The sequence below is a fragment of the Lagopus leucura genome, unplaced genomic scaffold (genome assembly GCF_019238085.1).
Source record: "Lagopus leucura isolate 7727_CA_CO unplaced genomic scaffold, USGS_WTPT01 Super-Scaffold_73, whole genome shotgun sequence".
NCBI classification, from domain to species: Eukaryota; Metazoa; Chordata; class Aves; order Galliformes; family Phasianidae; genus Lagopus; species Lagopus leucura.
The window spans coordinates 85,250,678-85,274,144 of NW_024962252.1; the positions used below are offsets into that span (position 1 = coordinate 85,250,678).

At 46.5% G+C, this 23,467-nt stretch overlaps 1 protein-coding gene across 1 annotated transcript; it reads right to left on the reverse strand.

Moving 5' to 3' along the window:
• Positions 1–367: 367 nt before the first annotated feature.
• On the reverse strand, positions 368–23,174 carry DUSP10 (dual specificity phosphatase 10). Its single transcript, XM_042892242.1, is given in 5 exon segments — positions 368–2,727; positions 5,389–5,686; positions 5,688–5,764; positions 21,426–22,265; positions 23,112–23,174. Coding segments are annotated over 4 exon segments (1,437 nt in total). The 5' UTR covers positions 22,222–22,265; positions 23,112–23,174; the 3' UTR covers positions 368–2,461.
• Positions 23,175–23,467: the final 293 nt, after the last annotated feature.

The window sequence follows — 23,467 nt, forward strand, 5'->3', positions numbered from 1 at the left end:
CTGTAGAACCCCAGCATCATCATGCAGATCCTACTGCCAGTAATGCAGGCTGCTACAATCTCAGCTAGCCCTGCTGCTCTTTCCCTTCCTCTGAATCACAGAGCTGCAAGCAGCAAGGAGCTTTTTTTAACCTCCTCTCTCCCGCTCACAACTTGACCCAGGTGCAGCCATCTGCAGTTCATGCAGAACAGCTGAAAAAGGCTGAGCCCAATAGCAAAGCAAGGAGCCCATCTTTAGGGAGGGATGTCTTCTCCTACTGCAGCATGCTCTCCTCAACTCACAGCAGCTGGAGCCTGAAGTCTGGGTAATGCTCCCTGCCAAGGGCATCTCACTGAAGGGACCAACCATAGGAAAGAAAAAAAATCAGTTCCAGTAGAAAAATAATTTAATAAAGGGATACGTTTCAAGAAAATATCGGTATAGTAACAACATTTTAAGTAAAATGTCCACAAAAATATACATGTCTAATGTGATTATACATAAGTTTTCTGACAGGTCCTGTTTTAATCTTGGTTCAGTCCACACTGGTTTTCACCTAGGAAAAACCTTCACAGCTACGAGGTTTCCTGGGATATATCAGCTTGCACAACAGAATCGTACGAGAAATTTTTTTTTAGCTCATTATAGGCTAAAACAAATTTTAAATTGGTAACAGTCTGGCGGAGATCAGTTTATACCATACCATTAATTTAAACAAAAAATAAAAGACAAACAATGAAAGCAAAAGAAGTCAGCCACCTAAGGGACATTGCTGGGCAGAAGCCTTGCGATACACACCACACTTAACAGTGACACAACTGGAAAAGGGAAAGGATGAAAGAAAAGCGGGCAAAGAGAAGGAAAAATTCCAGCAGGACCAGGGATCATGGAACTGCTAAAGGAGCAGGGTTTGGAGAGGCCAGGGGAAAAAAAACCAACCAAACAAACAGAAGGACACTCATCTCTCTCTAGAAACTAGTTCTGAAACACAGAAGGTAAGCTAATTGCAGCAAGATGAAAAGGAATCATTGGAAAAATGTTTATTTCTTATTTTTTTTTAAATAACTGTTGAGCTGTAGGTCTGTCCCAGAAAGCCCACCCCAGTCATGCAAATTCATCTGAACAGCTCCAAGTTCAATGTATTTCCAGGAGATAAAAACATGGCTACTGAAAGCAAGGGATGCAAGAGTACAGCAAGAAATAAAGAAAACACATTCCACCAGCAGAGGACAGGAACAGGACACTGAAGAAGGGATGTCAAACAAAAGGTATCAGCTTTGTCAATGGGCATTGTACACTGCAAAAGAAGAAGCAAACAAAAACAATCCCCTCCCCCCCCCAAAAAAAAATCAAGCACAACCAAAAGCCCATCCAACAGAAGCAAATGGAAAACTGCTAAAGAAATAAAAGGACACACATTTCCCAAAGGATTTTTTGCTTTTATAATCAAATTTCTTTTACATAGACAACTGAAACACACCAATATTTTGTGCGAAAAATATTTTTAAATAAACTTTGCTCGTTCTCGATTTTTGTACATTCTGATATACATATGTAACAAGGTTTATGGCACTGTAACTAGGATCAAAATCATATAAAGGAACAAAATAATTGCTTTCACTTATCCCTTCTGAACCAAGCCAGCTGCCGTAGCACTATTAGATTTTAAAAATTATCTTCTTATTAGTGGGCAGCCAACTCTAATTGGATTGAACACTCAAAACAAATCCCAAATTATTATTGCACAAGAAGCCAGTGAAGGCATATGGCATAGAATGATCAAAGTCCCTTTCTGTTAAAACCTTACACCCCAAAATAGAAAAATAGAACTGGAACATGAAACACGCCAAATAAACTTTTTTTTTTCATCTTCTTTAGTTTGAGTCAGGAGTGTGAAAAGTGCCTGCAGACTTTTTAAGCTGCTCTGATCTCCTCTGCGTCAGTGAGCGATTTGCTAGGTGATCTGTAGCAACGCCTTTGCGGAACGAAGGCCCTCATGCTTCAGCAAGTTTTTTCCGCTTTATTTTGGCTGTTTGTGTTTTGTCTTCAACTTAGGTTTCTTCAGTCTATGAACCTGCACAGACTACTTAGCCATAAACTCTACGAGTAGCTGGAGAGGAGGAGGAGGAGGAAAAAACCAACCAACCAACAAACAACAACAACAAAAGAAAAGCCCAATATTTCTTCTTGGCTTTTGGATTTTAAAAAGTACTCCTTTTGCTCCAAAGCTTCTCTGCTCTATCAGTGCCCGGGAAGGAAATCACAACCGCATCCCAAACATGGCCAAGTTCTTGGATCTCTTTTAAAAACCTTTCCTTACAAAAAAAGGTTTTTATTCACAAAAAGTTTGCTGCAACTCCCTCCCCACCCAAAAGCTAAAAAAAAACCAAACAAAAAAACCCCACAGCCCACCCCTCACTGCCCTAAATCAGGTGAAGAACAGGCTAACCCCTTCACTGACCACCTCTTTGCAGCTTCACCATCACACAACAGTTTCTACACCGATCAGCTTTGGTGTGAGGATTCGCGGTGTGACGCCATTGTTTAGGTCTTCCTCAAACTCCAGTAACTGCCCCATAAAGTTAAGGTTAGGGGAAATGATTGGTCGTTTGCCTTTCACAAATTTATAGGCATCCGTCATGGTCATGCGCGTGTGCTTCATCAAGTACGCAATAACTATGGTGGCAGATCGGGACACTCCGGCCTGGCAGTGAATGAGGAGACCTTTTCCACACTGATGGGCTTCCTCTGAAAACAAGAACAACAGAAGAAAGTAAGATTTCTGCTATTTAGTAAATTAGCAAAGCTCAGTGCAGTGAAGTCACTTGATGTGAAAAGTTGCTCTATTTGGCTAGAAGCACAGCAGCATCTCCTCCTCTTCCTCTCTAGTCCACTCTCCTTTAGGGAATCAAAGTACTTCATGTGAAGCACACAGGCCAGTTTACACAGCAAACTCTGGCTGTTTCAACGGAATCTTTGCCTCCCAGCCCAATTTTAATCACTTTCATTGTGTGAAAAGGCTATTGTCATCATCTCTGCCCCTTAACAACTGGAGCACCTCATTCTGCCGAAGGTTACCTTTCCCAAACATCTCTCTAGGAGCAGTGAGGAAAGAACGAGGGGAAAGAGGAAAAGGACAGCACACACGTGCAGTCAGATGTACATGTGCTCTCCATCAAAACATATCATCTACACAGAGAGATGCAAAAGCAAAAAAAGCTCCTGGAAGCACAGGACCCAGGAAAGAAGAGGAAGTCACTGCCATGGCATCTTCATTTCCCACAGCTTACTTTAAAAATGGAAGTTAAAGCTTTCAAGATGTGACATTTCAGTGTACTACTTCCTTTTATTAACCTGGAGGAGAAGATGAATTTAGCTTACAGGTTTTGGTGTGAATCCAATCCCACAGAGAGTAAAGTGCATCTTATTTTACAAGTTACACCTGTATTACAAAAACTTAAAGGAAGCTGATTCTATGTTTCTATCAGCCAGTATTTAAGAAACTCAAAACTCCAAACACTTTTTAACACACGTTTTGAGCTGCACTTCCTATGCCCTTAATCTTAACTAAAACTTATATTCATTTTCTAATTTGTTTAAATAGATACATGCCAATGATCTACTGTTTACGTATTTCCCTATTATCTCAAATGAAATTTAAAAAGCTTACCCTGAGGGAGGGAAAACTTTGACTAGTTACTCTCCCAGCTAGCTAAATTTGCTATGGAGAAAAACCTCAATGGAGAAATATTTGTTTATTAAAAACAAAGCTAGCCCCTCAAGCTATAATTATTGAAGAGGAAAGCAAAATGGGTTTCAAAATACTTTCTAAACATTTTCAGAGAGAGGCTGTTTTCTCTGCCCTTAGTAAGGTCATCAAACCAATTAAAAAAAAACATAGTCTGTAACTTAAAGAGTTTGAGTTGTTGAGTTCTAACATTGAGTTGTATTTGAGTACTAATGCTGCCTGCCATCAAAACTACAGTACAAGCAGTATTCTGCTTACTCACCTTCACTGAAATAACGTACACTGCATGATGATCTCCTGCTAACCAGAACACAGCCACAACCAGCAGCAGCCAAGAGCACTGAGACCCAGCACCAAGGCAGATGGGACCAGAATATGCTAAGCCTGGGTTTCTCACCCTAGGCCCCAGCTGCATGACCAGGGCTGGATCCTTGGTGAGCTCAAGCGCACCCCACAGAACCAGCACAAGCAGGCTCAATTTCCACAGGAGCTGTGCAGATGCTCTCATCCAGGAGCCATAAACAGTCTATTTTTGAAAGCAGGAACCAAGGAAGACAGCCCTGAGTCCACTTCAATAAGTCCATGGGGTCAGCTAAGGACCTCAGCTGTGATGTGGCAAAGAAGTATGCTTTTGTCATCGTGGCTTCCACTACCAAACCCAAACTATTGATAATAAGATTAGCCCAGCTTCAGCAAGAGGAAAAAAAAATAATAATAAAAAAAAAATCACAGCCATGGTTCCTCCCCAACACCAGGATGTTTCAGGAAACGTCTAAACACGTGAACTGCTACTGGATAAACACCAGCAGACATCCACAGCGCTGCAAAAGGCTGAGCTCTGTGTGTACACTGCAGGAAGCTGTGCCCACGAATATATAGAGAAGAACAAGGAAAGGTCCTCACAAGCTTTCAGTATTACTTAATGTTCTCAATGACCAGCTCCACTTAAAACGACTGTCTGGGCTTAATAGAGATGACCAGAGCTGAAGGCACAGCCCCCCCAACCAAACTGGATGAGGTATATGCTGCGTAAATCACAGCGAGGTTCAGATTGACACAGTAATTTCATTTCCTCAGCTACATCCCCAATTTCAGATGGAGCTGCATTTTCACAGTGAACTGTCTCACAGCCTACAGGAATTTGAAGCTTATTAATACTAGTTTTTCACTGCTACTCACTCACCCACACATACACTGAAGTTACAAATCTAATGATAAAATAAGCGGAGTGTGAAAGTTTGTCATTTCTCTCATAAAACTGAGTTAGGGAAGACTCAACTGTCATTAAAAATAGTTACTATAAAAATTTGGCAGGAGCCACCGTGAAGACTAGAAAATGCAAAGGAATCACGAAGAGGGAATGACAAAAATCTCAGCTGGGAGAAGCAGGGGTGGAAAAGACCCAAATTTGGAGGGTTAGAGGTAGGCATAGCTATCAATGGATAAAATTGTACCTCTGGGCTACTTAGTCAGATGTGCCAGAAATGAGAATCAGCAGAAACATGAGGTGCTCAGTATTTCTGACAATCTAAACAAAAGTAAATATGACCTTACACAGCCTTCAGGGTAGTTAGCAAAGCATAAAATTCATTCCAGATTCTTGTAATAGGTGAGGGGAGGGGGGGAGTGGGGAGAAAGTAGTTCCAGTGAAGGATAATTACCAATGAACTCAAAAGCCTCTTCAAAATACTGCCTGAGATTCTGCTTGTTGCTGTCAGTGGCTGGGAGCCGCTTGTAGTTGAACATGCCTTTCTCGTAATGGTACAGGGGCAGGTGGGTGGTCACGTTGATTACATAGCCTATGTTCATCCTCTGCATTTTCTCCAAGTCCTGAGCATCATGCTCATTTCCGAGGAAGAGGAAGGGCAGGATGGGGGTGAGCTCGGCATTCTCAATGTCTGGCGTGGTGGGGATGGACTGAGGTAGTGTGGGGGGCACTGCGGATGCACCGCTGCCTCCCCCCCTCCTGGCACTCTTGCAGCTGGAGGGAGTTATCGCAGAGGTTTTCATGGTTCTGCTTGAAACCGCTGAGTCCTCCTGGGGAGAGAGACCAAGCAGATATTTTGGTTAGAGACCTCTATGGGGGCAACCGCAGCTCTCAGGGACAGCATGCAGCCTCGCAGCCTTTACTCCTGAGAACAGCACATGCCCGCGTAGTCTGACAAAGCAATGCCAAACCCTGAAATGTAACAACAACCAAGGTGCCTGCCTAACATGGGGCAAACAGCTCTGCCTTTTCTGTCCCAGTTGCCTGAATATATCTAGCAGGTTATTTTTAGGACATTAATATGGATTGGGAAATGGGCTTGAGGGGGAAGGGAGAAGTCACTTTTTTGGCTCATGTTCCCCTAGCTCTACTGCAAGTCACACTGCTGGCTTTTTCAAGCAGCAATTTCCCTCTTTTTTCTTCCCCTTCTGCCCCCCCTCCAGGAGGGCAGCTCTGCAGAACTAGGAAGAAAAGCAGAGCTTCTTTCTACACCTCATTCGGCAATTACATCAGCCTTGGGCTCCCCACCTGCCCAGTTTCCATAGCAATTACACAAAGCACACAATGACATCAGCTGGCATGACATCAGCTCTTTGAGCGCAAACAATACAAGAAGAACCACTTTGTTTGGGGCCTTTGGTACGACGGCGTTCTTGGGAGCCAGTGATGTAATGTTAACAGGTGGCTCGCCTCCGCGCCTGGGAAGAGAGGGGCAGGAGGAGAAGGGCAGCCATACCCCCCTGCCACCCACAGACATGTGGGTTTCTGCTGGAGCACGATACATGGGGCCACATGTTGTGCTGAGACCAGCCAAGTGCTTGGGCTCAACTGCACTTTGTTAAATGAAAGCCAAAAAATTCCAGGAAGGGGAAAACTACACGTAGATTACTAGAAAGAGTTACACCAGCCAAAACAGATGCTGAATGTCACCATCCTGCTATTTTTTTCCCCCTCCTTCTAAAAGGTTATTCGCCTTTTCCATGCTCTTTCACAGTGATCTAGCAGAAGGAAGACTTTAAAGCCATCACGCAGGCTTTGGTTCAGAAAGACACCCATCTTTGTATCTGACAGCACTAGTGCCCCTCACCAGGCCACAGTCAGCTTTGAGAAGGGAGAAGCCCAGCTACAACCCATGTACACTATCTGTATTCCTGCAATTGGCCAACAAGAGGGAAACAAGCACAGTTAGACCTCACTTCTATGACAGGGGTGAATTCTAAATCCCAAACCTTCCTTTGGAGGCTCACAATATGCAGGCAGCCCTGGGTCCTTCTGCTGAAGGCAGGTGGCCATAAGGCCTTCTACCCTTTGCACAAAGGAGGTTTATTGCTTCCTTTCCTGTATTCTCCACTTCTCAAGCAATCCCCCAACTCAGTCCCCTCCTCTGCACAAGGGCAGGTGAGTTCGTATCGTTCAGACAGCACCAAAACCAGATGATGGCCACACACCAGAAGATGGGACAAGGAAGCACAAACCAAACCCTGACAGGTCTGACTGCCTCCACATGGGGCACTTCTGGATGGACACCAGGATGCAGCATGCTACAGAGCTACAGAAGTCCTCGGGCCTGTCTGAGCTCACCTTCCTCCTGTCCTTCACATACTGCTAGTAACTAACTTTCCCAGAAACCCATGAATCACTCTCAAAATGCAGAATATTTCCCATGCCTCAAAAACATGCTCATCTTCAGCTGTTTCTGCAGTTTACCAGACAAAGCACAAAAACATCTGCTTTAGCAATCTCTGTTCACAAAGCTGTTGTAACAGGGCACAGCGCAGAAGAAAAGGCAAGGACAAAAGTCTGAGCTCAACTGCAAACTACACCACCCAGTCTTTATGGAGGCTGAAAAGTCTTTGCAGGCTGCTCAAGAACAACAAGACCAGGGTCACCATGATGACGCCATCTGCCAGCTCACCCAAACCAACAGCCTAAGCTAATGGCTGAACCCTGACCACATTCCAGTCAACCCAACCCTACTCCAACACTTACACCGCTTTTGTGCAGGCAAGCAATCCATTCAGCTTAAATAACTGTTCAAACAGCACCCAGAACTCGTGGGGATCCCCAAGAACCAGTCCTAAGAATAAGCAGCTCCAGTGGCCCTGGGGTCAGTTCTCACTTTCCACCTCTGCCACAGCCTTCTGGGAGCCAGCAGCCACAGGTGGATGTAGGACCACACTGCTTCAGCACTCTTCAGAGCTGCACTCATGACATCACCTTTCACCAGCCACCCTAAGCACACAGCAGAGTTGGAGAACTTACGGTAAGCTCCCTCCCAGGACACCAGTTATATAAGATCACTAACCTGAACTGCCTCAGACACCCAACCAATGGAATAATGGACAAGAACAGGCATCCAGAAAGGATGCAACAAGATGCAGACGTAGAGGGGAAAAGAAATGTAAAAATGGGCTGTGGCACAACACATGGGTGAGAAGCCTCTCACCAGCACACAAGCAAGCTGAGTTTTAAAAGCAGATTTTCAGCTGCTAACTGTAATACAGAAAGCCTTCACCACTGCAGCTGCAGCAGACAGGCAACACATCCACTGGGAAGAACCAGTGGCATGCACGGTAGTGCTGAGCTCCAGCCATGGGGCTCACAAGCAGCTGTGTGCACACCTCCATTCAAATTCTCGGGCGCAACACACTGACTAAGCAAAATGCTAGCAGACATGCCAGCTACACCATTACAGAATGCTATGCTTGTAAACCATCTTCTCCATCTTCGAAGATATCACATAGCTTTAATAACCAGAGCGTGGTAAAAAGCCTGAACCATCCAGCCAGTTTGACAGCCCTCACACGGATACAGAGAACATCCCACATGCTGCTCCAAAACAGCTGCTGAGCAGGTTGTCAGGGAGCCTGAACCTACCCACACCCAAACAAAGCAACAGGCATGCAAGGATGTCCAACACACTTGGATATTCAGTCTTTTTTCCTCTAAGGAAAGGAATGAAGGAAGCAGGACCTCTGAAGCAGACAGTCTGCCCTGCAATATAGCGAAGGCATCAGCAGGCAGTGCTTCTGCTCACCATTGATGTGAAGGGCCAGAGATGTTTGCAGTTATCACTGCATGAGCTGTGTGAAATATTCCACCGTTCTGTCCTGCCAGAACAGTTAGTGAATGACCACAGGCTAGGGATTGTCTGAGATGTCATAACTTTTAGGAAGCTTCAAATCAGCACTGTATACACTCCAGCTATTCATACTTGTTTGCTCAGGCCTTTTGCAACCACCTGCCCACAGACATTTTGCATGATGCCTCCCGGACCCCCGCCACGCAGCAGCTGTGGGCATATTCCCAGCTCTGAAGCCACCCTGTGCTCTCGAGGCCAGGTGAGCAGCTGGGCAGGAGCCAGAGCTCAGAGCAAATCAAGCAGTGGCAAACAGCACAGAAGTCATGCCAAATAGCAGCTGTCATTTGCCATCATGAAAAGGAGCGCATAATTCAAAGCAGACACAAAATGTGTGGTAGAAACACGGTTACCAGTTTTGCAAAGGACTGTGACCTCATAATAGGAACAGCCATCTTTACAGAAAGCAAAACCAACATATTTTATCTATACACGTTCTGTGCAAGGGATTTATAAGGGAAGAAAACTGAAAAAAAAATAGGCAAGGAGTACATTAACACCCACCTTCCTTCTCCATGTTTTGCAATACCTCTTCATCAGTGGTTCTGTCTAGAGTGAGGAGCTGGACTCTATCCTTGTGGATGCCTTCCACAAGGATATTCTGTAATTCTATATAAGCAAGGGTTTGCTTTGTGATACATTTCAGTAGAGCTAGCATATTTCCTACCTCAAAAGAGATTCGTACCCCATAGTAAAGTTACCTTGATTCCTCTCCCACAGTAGGGACAGTTTAGGCAAAGTCAAGCAACACAAAAAGCCCTGACAGAGCAATACCTGTTGCAGTTACAGCAGGAACATTTTTTATACATGACAGATTGCAGATGCGGGATCCACATTTAGACAGAACACGTGATCCCCACAGACAAACAGACCTTTTATACAGCTTTGAAAGCTATTCAGATGGATTTTTGGATCCACTCATCCTCAATTACAACACCACAAAGCAACCTAAAAAAAAAAAAAAAACAAACATAACAAAACCACCAAACCAAAATTCACATGCAACAAAAGCAGAAATCCCATAGGGCTGTGAATTATCAGAAAAAGATGTATCAGAGAGTGTCCAAAGGAGGCCTAGAAAAATGGAGAAGGGCCTGGAGGACAAGGTGTGTGACAAAAGCTGAGGCCGCTGGGTTTGCTCAGAGGAGCTGAGGGGAGGCCTCATGGTGGCTGCAGCTCCTCACGGGGAGCGGAGGGCAGCGCTGAGCTCTGCTCTGTGTGACAGCAACAGGACCTACACAACAAACTGAGCCCTACAGCTAAATGTGTTTGAGGTCAAAATGTTACCGTTTTAAGCAGCTAACGTTTGTGGCACGAGCACAGCACCACAATATAAGACATTCAGGCAATTGGTGCGTATCTGTTTAAGATGACGCCTTGAATTTGTGCAAGTACAGCCTGTTCCTTTAAACCTGTGACCTCATTTATTTACATTACTGCAGAAACCATTGCCAGAAGCAACAGCTGATGACAGTCTCATGTATTTTTCCACTAAGACAACAATTAAACTGCTTCTGTGTTATTAATGAACAGATGACTTTGTGTCAAGTCAACTCAAAGTGCAGGATGCCTCAAGGTTAAGCAAACGCGACTTGAGCTCATACAAACAGAGGTGTGCTGTGGGTTGGGGGTGCCCAGCCTGTGCCACCCCAGGTGGGCAGCAGAGTCTGGCCCTGGCCCCCACTCTCACTGCATGTGCAGGGTGTGCTGAGGCACCTGCTAGCAAGCATGAGCTCATCTGGGTCGTGCTGTTGCGTATCCTCTCTGCATGCTTGGGTGCGCTTTCAGCACTGAATCTATCACAGCTCGCTTCCTTCCCCAAGGGAAAAGCAGCTTTACAGGTTGAAGCAGAGCTCTCTGCCAGTCGTGGCCAAAACTACTCTCAAGATGGGACAACCGCTGGGACCATGTCTTCACAATACCAACCCATGCCCTGCAGAAATGTATGGCCTTGAACCTGGGCTTTAACCCAACCAGAGCTCCATCAGTCCTACCTCCATCAGATGACACAGAAGGGGTCTTCCCTTATGCTCTCTCTCCACATTTCTCCTGCAGTACTCCCTCAGCCTTCCTCTGCTTTTGCCTCAAGCAGGGCTAAGCCTACATGGTGTGCAATGCTCAGGACACTATTGAAAACAGCACATTCCACACCTCTTGGAGCAACAGGGCTAACTCTAGCATGGCAGGAGTGCTCCTGTTATCCAAGACAGACATCCTTCCCCTCAGCATGGCCAGGTTCACGCTCATTGCTGTGGAGAGCTCAAGGGTTGTGCTGTGGTTGAAGATATTGTATTCAGCCCACTCAGAAGGAAGAGATGAGAAGGATGATTCTCTTCTCTCATAACTAGTGGGGACCTGTCAAACCACATTCAAACAAAATTAGAACTAGCTCCTTTGACTTCAAGAAAACTATGGGGGTTTTGCTTGTTTTCATGAAAAAGACTGGATGGAGACTGAGGCATCAAGCCCACTTGACATCTCAATTTAGTCAAGGTACAAGGAGATACAATGATGCTAAGACTGTTCCTGTACATTTCTGCTGTTAAATAATAGAAAGAAAAACAAAACAAAACAAAACATAACTGCAACCATACTTAGCTATTCAGAACAGAAACCTCATTCACCATCCTTTTGCAATGTAAGTATCCTCAATGGTCTCAAGAATCAACACTGATTTTGGAGAACTGGGGGTGGGAGAACACATAGATATAAATAACTACAGATTTTTGCATTCGTGTGGCCACCAACACATGAGTTACGTCTCCCTTCCAGACCTACAGGCAGGCTTCTCGCCTGTCTGCAGGAGGTTCATACCACCCATTGCAGGGCTTCTTTCCCCATCACCCACACGGCATTTGGCATCAGCCTTGCTGCAAAAGATTAAACAAACAACAAAAAAGTGAAAGTAAACATAGTTCACAAAGGACAGCTTCCACTTTGATACACTCAATCTAATCTAGTCTCTCCCTCTAATCAAGCTGCCAATGGGACTTCAAAACAAAGCAAAACAAAAATACCCAAAAAAAGCAAGCCCAGGCATTCCAGAGAACTTGTGAGGGCAGTTTTTTTCCATGTGGGAACTACCCTGAGACGCTGTTTCATTGATGAGTTCCAACCCAGAGAAGTTACAAACACATCCCTGACCCAACTGCGTTGAGACCCCCTTGAAAGGTTGAGAGTCTGACCACATAAAAAGAATTACCTGTCCCTCAGCATCGAGGCACACGTGCATGCATTTGTGTATTATTTTTAATTTCAACTTGCTGTGGCTCACACCCACCATACATCCTCTCCTGCTGGCCTCTTGCAGCACCTGCTCTTACCTACTTTGCTCTAGTACCTTCACACCAGGAACAGAGCAACTCACTGCCCTGAAGGACACATTCCAGGTGTGCAGGAGAGAGGTCACCGAAGGCACTGCCCTCTGCCAAAAGACAAAGGCTCTGCCCAGCTCCACTCATTTCCTTCCATCATGTCTACCACTCACTCTGCACCACATTTTCATCCACGATACCATCCACACTTGAACATATGACTTGCTTCTTCACGTTGCTAGCTGTCCCGTTGCTTTTTCTCTTGTGAGAAAGCACAAGGTCATCCATACTAGTTCTAATTAGAAACAAGCTATATGTATAGTGGTATATATATATATATATATATATATATATATTGATATATAAATATAAACTGCTACTGGGGAATGTTTCTTGGGATTTCAGCTTGAGGGTTGGTTTTGTTTTGTTTGTTTGTCTTAAACAGTTTTGTTTCAAACAGAAGTTGGACACCCAAGCCACCTATGAAAGCAACATACCTTCCATGCCAGCTCTCCTAAGAGATGCCACTAGTGCTTCTGGACAACTCACCAGCCCTTCCTAAAGTCACCACACATATGAACTGAAGAAGAAATTCCAGTTTTGCAACTGGAAGTCCCCTATGCATTGAGTAAGCATCGAGTTTGTCCATTTAGGATAAAATATAAAAAAGAACACTCACAGGAGAGAGGGACACATCACAGGACAGCATCCTTCAAAGCATTCTGTTATTCTCAGAGAGTGATCAGAAAGGTAAGAGGAGGAGCTCAAGCTATACAAGAATGTAACTTGGAACAAGAAATTAAGTCCTACATCCCAAACTGTGACAATTTTGTTGTGACAGATGAGGTTTGGACTTGCCCTCCCTGGAGGGCAAACATTTATAGCAGAAACTCAAAATTAGACACTTTACAACTTCTCATAGCAAAAGTATGCTCTCCCATGGGGATTTAAACTAACATGAAGTCCAATTAAATAATCACTGGAAATGTCAGCATAAGCCCTGAAGGAATACATACTTCTACTGCGAAATGCTCCCACTGGAAATCATATTAACAAAAAGGTCATCAAGAAATGCTAAAGCTATGTATAAAGGAGGCAGGGGAAGTGATGGGGGAGGGAACAGAAACTATTCATGCTATAAAGATACCACAAATGGTTTTATATTGACAAAGAGTTACAAGTCTGCTTTCACAGAGGCAGAATGGATGGGACCTCCAGGCTCTGGGATGCATGACGACCGAGACAGCACAGCAGGCTCGGTGCATCCAAAGAGGGAGAAGGGCCTCAGCACAGTTTCAGACATCTGTAATCCTGGGTGTGTATGAGTGGACGTTTCTGTTTAATTAGCAAGTTTTAGAGAAGGCTGACATTTTCATGGTTCAGTCATCTGTTTATTCATTTTACCCTTTTAAGGGCAACCTCTTCAGGACAGCTTCACTCCAGCAACAGAGCAAGCTGCTCTGTTTCTGTTGAGAATGAATGCAGGCTCCTTTCCAGCCCAAACCACTGCTCCTCTGCATCAGAAACACCAGCAACACATTGCAACAGTGTGAAAGGAAAGCAGGGTTCTGCTACAACACACCAGTGAATGCCATCCATTCCTGCTGGATCTAAAACCTCTTAAAAAAAAAAAAAAAATCCTTCCTTTTGAGTACAAATTGTATCTGGCACTGATTTGACACTTTCCAGCAATCTGCTTCAAAGCATATGAAGTTTTCTTCATATCCAGTAAAGGAAACTGCCTTGAAATATCCTAGTGCCACACTCTCCAGAACAGCCAACTACCAGAAGCACTGAGATGCAAGGCAGTCCCCACACTGCCACCAACACCAGGGCCAGCCCAACTGGCACCTAAGCCAGTGCTACAAGGTTGAGCACCTGGCAGCTCACTCCATCCTGGCCATCAGGATACCCAGCATTGCACAACAGTCCTAATGAACAAGGAAGCATGGCTAGAACCTACACTCCAGCATCAAGGGAAGGAGAAAACTTATACTTAGAAAAGCCAGAATTACACAGCGATCAAACAAGGAATGTGTTCAGCTAGATCAAAACTAACTTATGTCTTGCCTCTACACATAAATAAACAACAGTACTTTGCAGGAGGCAAAAGTAGTATATTATTCCTTGATAGAGACGTAATACTGCCTTACAGAACTAAGAGGAAAATATTGAAAAAAATACAATGGTTTCACAGAATCATAGAATTGTAGGGGTTGGAAGGGACCTCCAGAGATCATCGAGTCCAACCCCCTGCCAAAGCAGGTTCCCTACACCAGGTTGCACAGGTAGGCATCCAGGCAGGTCTTGAACATCTCCAGAGAAGGAGACTCCACAACCTCCTTTGCCTTGAGGTTAATCACATTGAGTGTTTACAGACAAAACTCCCAGTATCTTACGATGGCCAAGATGAATTAGAGTCCATCACTAGCATAATACAGGTCAACTGCTTTACCAAGAGCTTTTGCTTTAAAACATTACTGGCCACTTGCTTTACTTAAGCCCCAATATCTCACTCTGGCATCATAAACTGGCAACAAACAATTCAACTAGCAAGCTTCTCTCACTTACTTTCCTAATCTCTTAAAACCACTGCAAATGTATATATGGGGAGGGAAAAAAAAGTATGTATTTCTTTTTAATAAATATAGTAGTAATTCATGTAGGGACAAGCAGCAACAGCAATAGGAGGCTCTTCCTCCAGGAGAATCATAGAATGGCCTGGGTTGAAAAGGACCACAATGATCATGTACTTTCAACCCCCCTGCTATGTGCAGGGTGTTGAAAGTCAACCACCAGACCAGGCTGTCCAGAGCCACATCCAGCCTGGCCCTGGATGCCTGCAGGGATGGGGCATCCACAGCCTCCTTGGGCAACCTGCTCCAGTGCATCACCACCCTCCGTGTGAAAAACCTCCTCCTAATATCTAACCTAAACTGTCTTAGTTTAAAACCATTCCCCCCATCCTCCCCCTGTCCACCCTCGTAAGCAGTAATTCTCCCTCCTGTTTATACACTCCTTTCCTACAAGGCACTGGTGGCTCCTTGCAGAATTGCCGGCTCAGGTCAAAGTGGGAGTAGTGATGTGTTCTTAGGGGCACCACTAAAAACAAGCGGAAGGAGACGACAAGCTTGTGCTCCTTCCAGACCTTAAGCTGCTCACAGTGGCTCCTTTTAGCAAGGAGATAATCTGTTCACCAGAACAGAGAAATAAAACTGAACCTTGAGGTTTTTAAATCAACAAAAATGTCAACAGGCAAATCAGAACCTACAATGTACTACATTAGAAAGGATGTGCTGCTAAGGGAGGAAGCAAAAAGGGTGCCTGTTATTCTTTCTCCCACTTTCTGCACAAGAGAGATGCGTTGTTTCAGAGCACTGCTGTGACTGTGGATGGATCTGGGTCCACTACACTTAATTGGTGATCTAAGTAAGAGATGAGCTCAGTGTTACAAATGGTGCAGGGAACAGAATAACGAGACAGATTAAAATGACTCGTCCAAGGTCTCACAGCAAGTCTATTGTGTGAGGAAAAAGTGAGAGAATGACCACTGTGTGGCCTTGGCCAGAGCTCGCCTTGCCCTGAGACTGCCCTGGTATCTAGTCATCCCCTTTTCTGCACCACGCAAGAAAGGAATTTGCTTATCTTCCTCTGTCCTTTAAGCACTTAAAAAGCTGCTATCTCCTATCAGGAACCTTCTTTAGCAGGGGGTTGGGCTAGATGATCTCCAGAGGTCCCTTCCAACCCCTACTACTCTGTGAATCTATGCTGTACAAGTCCAGAGCCACGCTGAGACCACCTGCTGGAGGTCGCATGCTCCTGGGGAACCAGCAGCTTTCACAGCAGTAGGAGGATGCACTGAAACCATTTCCAGTGGACTGTGATGCTTCCAGGCACGAGGTTGCCTTCATCACAGATATTAATTGAAACAGTTTCCTGTACTGAAAAGTCACAAGGCATTAAAAATCCCCACAGATTCACTGCTGAAGCTGCTGGGGCATAAAGCATCAGCTGAACATGCAGCACAGACCATGACTGCCCCGGGACGTTCCAGCTGCAGAAATAACCACACTGAGACATTTTGAAAGCAGGGGCAGTGGTCCTCCAGGTGAGCCTGTCCTAACAGCATCCCTCCCTGCCTCCACATAGGGGATGCAGGGGCACTGCCAGGACTGCTGGCTGGTTTTCCATCCCAGCCAAGTCTCAAAGGCACTGGTGCACACTAGAGCTCTACCACTCCAACTACTGTCAACACATTCATCACGCTAAGACCATAGCTCACAGTGAAAACCCCTGAAGGCCCTGCCAGCTAAAGCAAGCAGGTGCAGTGCTCAAGAGGTTACCTCTCCCCAGCTTGCTCTCATCACATCCAGCTGAACAGCTAGACACCAAGCTTCAGGCAACAGTCAGTTGTCATACTGAGGTCAGTCTTGTATTCTCGGCAGCCAATGTTCCCCAAGCCCACCAGCAACTTCCCAACAAGGCCAAGGCACCACACGTGGTCTTATTTTTGCACAGAGTGACAAAGCATTAGGTCTTTTAAGTAGATTAACAGTGTTCTTTTTCTTCGCAGAGCATGACTTCTATAGCTCTGCAAGCTTACGCTAAATATGTAAGAAAAAATTCTTTAAGACTATGGGAATGCTGCTCCCATTCGTGTCATTTTGTCACTTTAGCGTTGCTGGTGTAAATAAGAAATTGTAATATGGTTTTCCATAGAGTAAAGAAACAGTTGTAGCCTAAAGACAAGTGACTGATCCCCCACTTCAGAGGTGCTGTAAATCAAAGATAATTTAAAAACGTTTAGGCTCCTAAGCATAGTAAAAAAAAACAAACATCAGCTGTTGTTTAAGAGGAAAAAAAACCAAAAAGGCATGAATAGATCCTAAAAAGATAGAGGCCTATGTGCATTAGTTGGCAACTTCTCAAACCTCAAACACTACTACTGACAAACATATTTGAGCTCCTGCAATCAGATTCTGAAAACCAAAGGTGAAATCTTTGTCCATGAAGAAGCAGCAGCAGTTTTTCCCCCAGTGACTGATGAGGCCAGATTTCCTCTGCAGCACACAGGGAACACATTTTAAACACACTGGATGCATCTCACGCATTACTTAACACTTAAAAATACACATTTCCCTATTTCAACCATGACCTAATAATTATTCAGTGGAGATCTCCAGTGGAAATAAGTGCCAGGCACATATTTGCTGGACAGCTGGATTTTTTGACCGTTGTGTCAAGTTCTACTCTTGAATATGCCTCTGCAGTGTAATTCAATTAGGGCTTAAAGTAACACTGGCACTGCTGGATTACATAATAATAATAAATCATGTGTTTGCAACAGATTAGTAAAACATCAGGTATTCCAAAGGCAGTTGATCACACTCCTTTGAGTTAACACGAGACAACATAAGGCAGGCGCTTATTCCTTTTATAGGTCTCTCGGTCCCTTTGTAGTTGTTTCAACTTCTCTGATAGGTGACTTCAGCGCTGGTAAGAGATCTGAAGCTATTCTTAGACCACAGCAGTGAGCACGAAGTGGTTTGCTGGCAGGTTCTGTGCTCCTTGCTATAACGAGACCCAACCACTTAATTTACGTTCCTGTTAGACAAGCAATGAGAAGACTGCAAACCAGATTTTAAAAAAGCTCCTCAAATCAGGAACAAGAACAGAGAAGTAACTACGTGTTATCACCACTGTTCCACTCCTCCCCAAGCCCCATACAGCGCTCCAGTCACCACTTCACAGCACAGAGGAAAACTGGGATTATTAGCAAATTTTCACATCAGACCTTTGATCTGGATTGGTTTTCCCTCAATCAAACAGAAGAGTTTTTAAAAAAACTGAGCCCAAGGCAACTGTGGGTTCATGAGGCTCCTACAGCTGGGTCTCCAAGGCAGAGGAAGATGGGTAAGGTGAAGCCAATACCACCAGAGACTGGCTAGGGAGACAAAGGCAGCTCTTCTCATTTAAAAAAAAAAAAAAACAAAAAACTGTTGAAATGTTTTGGCACAGACACCACACTTTCTCATTTTTGGTTCATTTGTAGATTTAATTTAACTTGAAAGGAGACACTCAACTCCAAACCTAAACACTTCATTCTGTGTAAAATAATACTTTTCATTTGAATGCCAAAGCATTCCCCACTTCCTATTTTTATGTCCCAGGAGCAAACTAAAGCACGCAAAAAGCCCAAAACTGCAAGCCACTTTCACTATGAGCTAATGCACCCACAGATGGCAAATTCTTCCAGTAAGGCAGAAATACACTGCTGCTACCCCACGACAGTCCCACCACAACTGCTGGGCTTTGGGTAGCAAAGTGGGCACTGGGCCTTTGAGCCAACTTGGGAAGAAATGCAGCTTTGCCATCATCAAGCAGGAAGGGCGAATGTGATCACTGTTTGTACCTCCTCATCCCAGTACTGGACAAAAAAAGACACATCCACACAAAGAAGCCTTTAGGTTTCAGTAGGGATGGAACACCGTGGTCTAACAAGAACAGCTGTGAGCACACAGGGAGAAACAGGAATTCTTCATATTTTGTATACAACCGAGCAGCAGCTTCAGCCCTTGATCACTTAGGCTGCTAAAGCCCATGTAACAGCAATGTGAAGAACACGATACCTTTTTGGTAAGAAATGAAATAGTCATGTCAGTCTTCTAAATGCTGCTGTGCCTTCTGAACAAAGAACAGAGCAAATCTTTGCTTCTGAAGAGCATAATTGAAAATGACACTCCATATTAAAGGAAGTAGCAAGGAGACACAAAGGGAGGCACAGAGCTCTCAAAATCCCTGTAAAGCCCAGTGCTCCCTTGTCAGCATCAGTTTATGTCAGTCTGTTACATTAAAAATAAATCAGACAACCTCTTTTTAACTTGAGCCTAGTCAGGCACTCCGTCCATACATTTATCTATAGAGCCGTGTGGCTTTTGGAAACAGTGCTTAAAAAGAGTAGGGCACCTAACCCTAAATACACCGAGGGCCACGCTGCTGCCGGACAGCAGTAAGCCGGGGCCGTAACCCAACCCTGGGTTTGCCGATCGGGTTCGCCCCACAACGTGACACCGCAGCGCGCAAAGAGCAGCGCAGGCTGACAGGCAGCACCAAAGATGGAGAACGTGGCACCGGATCAGGGGGACATAAACTTGGCCGGCTAGGTTAGCAACCAGTGTTTGCAAACACAACACAGGCATCAGATGGGTTGGCCATAAATTAGGAGTGGATTACAGCAAGCAAGAAAAACCACTCGAAAAAGGAGGGGAAAGAAGAAAAAAAAAAAGAAGTGGCAAAGAGCTATCTCTGGTTTCATTCTGGTGTCTGCAGCCACGGGCCTGCATGCACATATGGTGTTAGTGTTTGGCCTGCCGGGGCGTGATGGAAAAAATGCTATCTGACAGGGGGAAAATGAACAACTGCATGGCCAGCACTGCTCCTCAGGCTCAGAAAGTGAGGCAGAGACTTCCTAAGCACTGCCTTACTACACAGTGAACTCGCAGATCCATAGAGTGGCCTAGGTTGGAAGGGAGCTCCATTAGAGCCTCCTCTGAGAAGGGAGGAAAGTGAGGTGATGGCAGGAGCACTTATTTCCCCAGGTGAGGCTTGCCCTGGTCCAGCCAATTCTTACACCCAAAAAATCAAAAGGGATTTATGCTTCCTTTGTCTACTTGCAGAGTCTACTTGCAGAGTCCCAGATCTGTTGGCAGAAGAAGTTCAGGGAGGGGATTTCTCCTAAGCAGGTCTTCGAAACAGATGCTCACATTTCTCAGTAACTGAAAACCAAAAATAGCCCAAGTAATCCCACAAGCACCCAGCCAAGCCCCATGCAGCACCCAGGAAATGGTGGCCAGAGAGGGCTGCCCACAAACTGCCCACAGGGCCCAGCAGCCCCACAGCCTCCCACTCCAGGTATAGCCTGAAGTGGTAGAAGCTTCAGTGATACAGAGAAATATGGAAGACAGACACCTTCAGCATCTCCCTTTTCTAAGGGTAGGAAGACCTGCAGACCACACAGTACAAGCTGTAGGGCTAGCTGTAAGGACTGAGCAACAGAATAACTGCCATCAGAGAGAGAGAGAACCTCAGAAGTAACCTTACCCCACTGAGCACCTCTCCCTTTTGAGCAGGTACAGGGCATCATCATGACAGGACAGGCACTAACAGCACTCTGGGAGCCTGCAGCACTGCAACTACATGCTTTCTGGAGCTAGAAGTTTCCACAGCATATGCTAAGAGGAGTATTGCACTGGACTTGTAGCTCCTAGATGGCCATGAACATAAAGGGAGAAAATGAACTAAACTATCAGACCAACCCATACTTTCACCACTCCATGGAGGCTGTTTTTTCTGTACAATTTACTAAGTTACTGTTTTCAAGTGAATTAAGTACAGACAAATCCTCCAGTAGTTTCGCGGTACCACAGCCAATCTCTATCAACCATGCCTCTAAATGGCATAAATACCCAGGGGCAAAGAGATTTATAGAGGGCAGCATAGTTATAAATAGAAATAAATAAAGGGAAGAAAGGGGAGCTTCCTTGGATGCTACCTCAGGGCAAGTGGGACTGTTCCTCCCCAGAATATTAAAGAATAGGGTAAAAATACATTTAAAAATGAGCCTTCAAAGAAGGAAAAAAAACAACACAGAAAGTATGCATCCACACGCACATATAATCACTACCCTTTCAGACCACTTTCTAAAGGAGCAGCTCCTTCTGTCCATTACTCTAACCCTGTTTCATTAAAGCAAGACTGGACTGATTCTTGAGTTTTGTCAGCTGGTCAATGATGCAATGTCTCCTTTACCGTTCTTCATATGCTCTCCCTCTGCTTATCTCCAGCACCTAGAAGCTGAGTTTAACATAGACTAAAATAAAGCTGCTAAGTAAAGGTCAGTCTGGCAAGCTAAAAGTGAAGTATACTCTCCTGGACCTTTGCCCCTCAGGCTATAAATACCTTGAGAAAACACTGGGGGAAATTCTTTGTCTATACAGCCAGCCACCAGGAAGCACGCTTCCTCCTTCGTTCAACTCCCACCCCACCACTACTCAAGGACAACCATCAGAGGAAGGCAACCACCCCGCCACTGCCAAGTGGCCTATTCCACCACCTGCCCATGGAAGACATGCTTTGCCATCTGTATTTTGAGGCACAGTGACATTCCCAGAAGTGCACAGCCATGCTGGAAGCTCAACCATCAGCAAGGTGTGTGGCACAACGCTCGCACAGCACATGGGGGGCAAAGAGGAATATTACCTTTTAGGACTAGGGGTTCCTTGCCTTCTCTCTTGAGGGACTCCAACACTATGTGGAGGGGCTGAGAAGGCATTACTCTGCTCGGCTCATTGGTATTCTCATCATAAACTATGATTTCTTTGGAAAAGATCCTCTTGAAGGAGTCCTTGCCTTCCCGGCAAGAGATCAAGTCCAAGACAGTGATCTTGCCCTGCTGGAGCCTCCTCCGGCTGATCTTGTCTGCGCAGTTGATGTGGACAGCCCCTTGGATGTGGCTCTTATTATACTCCATGAACGGCCTGCAGTCGATGATGACAGGCCCTTGGTTCTGCGCGTGGCTCTTGCTGCATTTCGTCATCTTCTTGGCCAGGTCGTTGGGGTAGATGATCTTGATGCTGGCTAGCTGCTTGCCGCCACCCGACACCGGGCTGCCCACCCCGCCCAAGGGGCTCAGGCCACCGGCGCTCTCATTGCTGTTGACCATTTGGTTGGCAGGGCAGGACGGGGAGGCCGCTGCGCTGCTGGTGCTGGTGTGGGCTTGGGCCTGAGCGTCCTTGTCGTACGTTGCCACAGTGCAGCAACTGGCACTGCTGCATCCACAACTCAGGGAGCGGGCAGAGCCGTTGGATGAGGGCATATACGTGAGATTCGCAGTCTTGAGGGACACGACGGCTGCGCCGAGCAGACCAGGGCGGCTCTCGCCGGCGGAGGAGGCGGGTTCCAGATAGCTAGAGTCTAAACACAGGTTGAGATCCTGAGGTCTCACCGGCCTCGAGAGTGCCACCACTACCCTGTCGTCTAAGGGAGACGGAGGCATGAGGAGGCTGAGAGCTAGCAAATTAAGAAGAACTCAAGATCCCCCTGCAAAAGAAGAAAGGGAGGGGAGAGCGGCGAGGGGAGAAAGGCGATGAAAACAGATCAGCGCATCGCATAAACCTACGGATCGCTACCCCGACACCCATCACCCACGGGTCACAACCCACGCTGACGGCTCCCGGCCCGCTCGCTGAACAACCTTTCCCAACCCCTCAGCAACGCTACGTGCACGTACGCGAAGAACAAGCGGAGCAGCACGCCGGGAGGAGGCCGCGGTCAGCACGCAGGCGGTGCGGGGCGGTTCGGACACCCCGGCGCGAGGCGGGCGGCACCGCGCTCCGCAGCGAGCGAAGGGCCGACAGCCGCCGCAGCCCGACGCGTCGGCGGCAACGTGCAACTTTTCCAGCGAGCCGGAATGAAATCGGCTTTTGATTCAACGCGCAGAGACAGCTGCGAACTTGAACACCGAGTTAAACAAGAACAAAATCTCGCCGAAAGCAGGAAACGCCGGGTTCAGAGCAGCCTGGCAGAACGCAAGCGCTCCCGCCGCCCGCGGGGCTCCCCCCACTCTGCGCGCGTCCCCACGCAAGGAGCCGGGCAGCGGGCGGACCGGGCGCAATCCTAAAAAAAAAAAAAAAAAAAAAAAAAAAAGAGGAAAATCCCTCATGCTTTCGCTGTAACCGAGAGCGGAGCCTCTCCGCCCGACACGCTTTAGAAAAACGACAATAAAAGGGCAAACAGCCCATCTCCCTAAAGAAAGGGGAGAAAACATACAATAACCGCAGCGAACCGAAGCAGCGCAGAACCAAACTTTCATTCTCCGGCCCGGCACCTCCACCCCTCGTGTCTCGGCGGCCCCGCGCCGCTATCCGCCCGCCCGCCCGCACTCACCGGCGCGGCGCGCTCCGGTGCGTCCCGCTTCTTGGCGGCCCCGCGCCGCTGTTTCTCGCGCCCGCCGCCCCGCGCGCCACCCGCACCATCCTCGTTACTTTCTCTTTTGCTACCGCGTAAATGTACGGCTTTGCGGGGGCGGGGCGGGAGGTGACGGGCGGCCCCGGCGGCCAATCGGCGAGCAGCGGGGCGGGGGAGGGGGCGGGGCGGGTGATGTCATTGGCAGCCAATCGGAAGGGCGCGGCGCTGGCTCGCGCCCCGCGGCGGCAGTTGCTCCTCGTGGACGTGCGGCGCGCGCCTCTCTCGCGCCCCGGCGCTGTCAGAGCAGCGGAGGGAAGCGGGAACCGCACATCTCA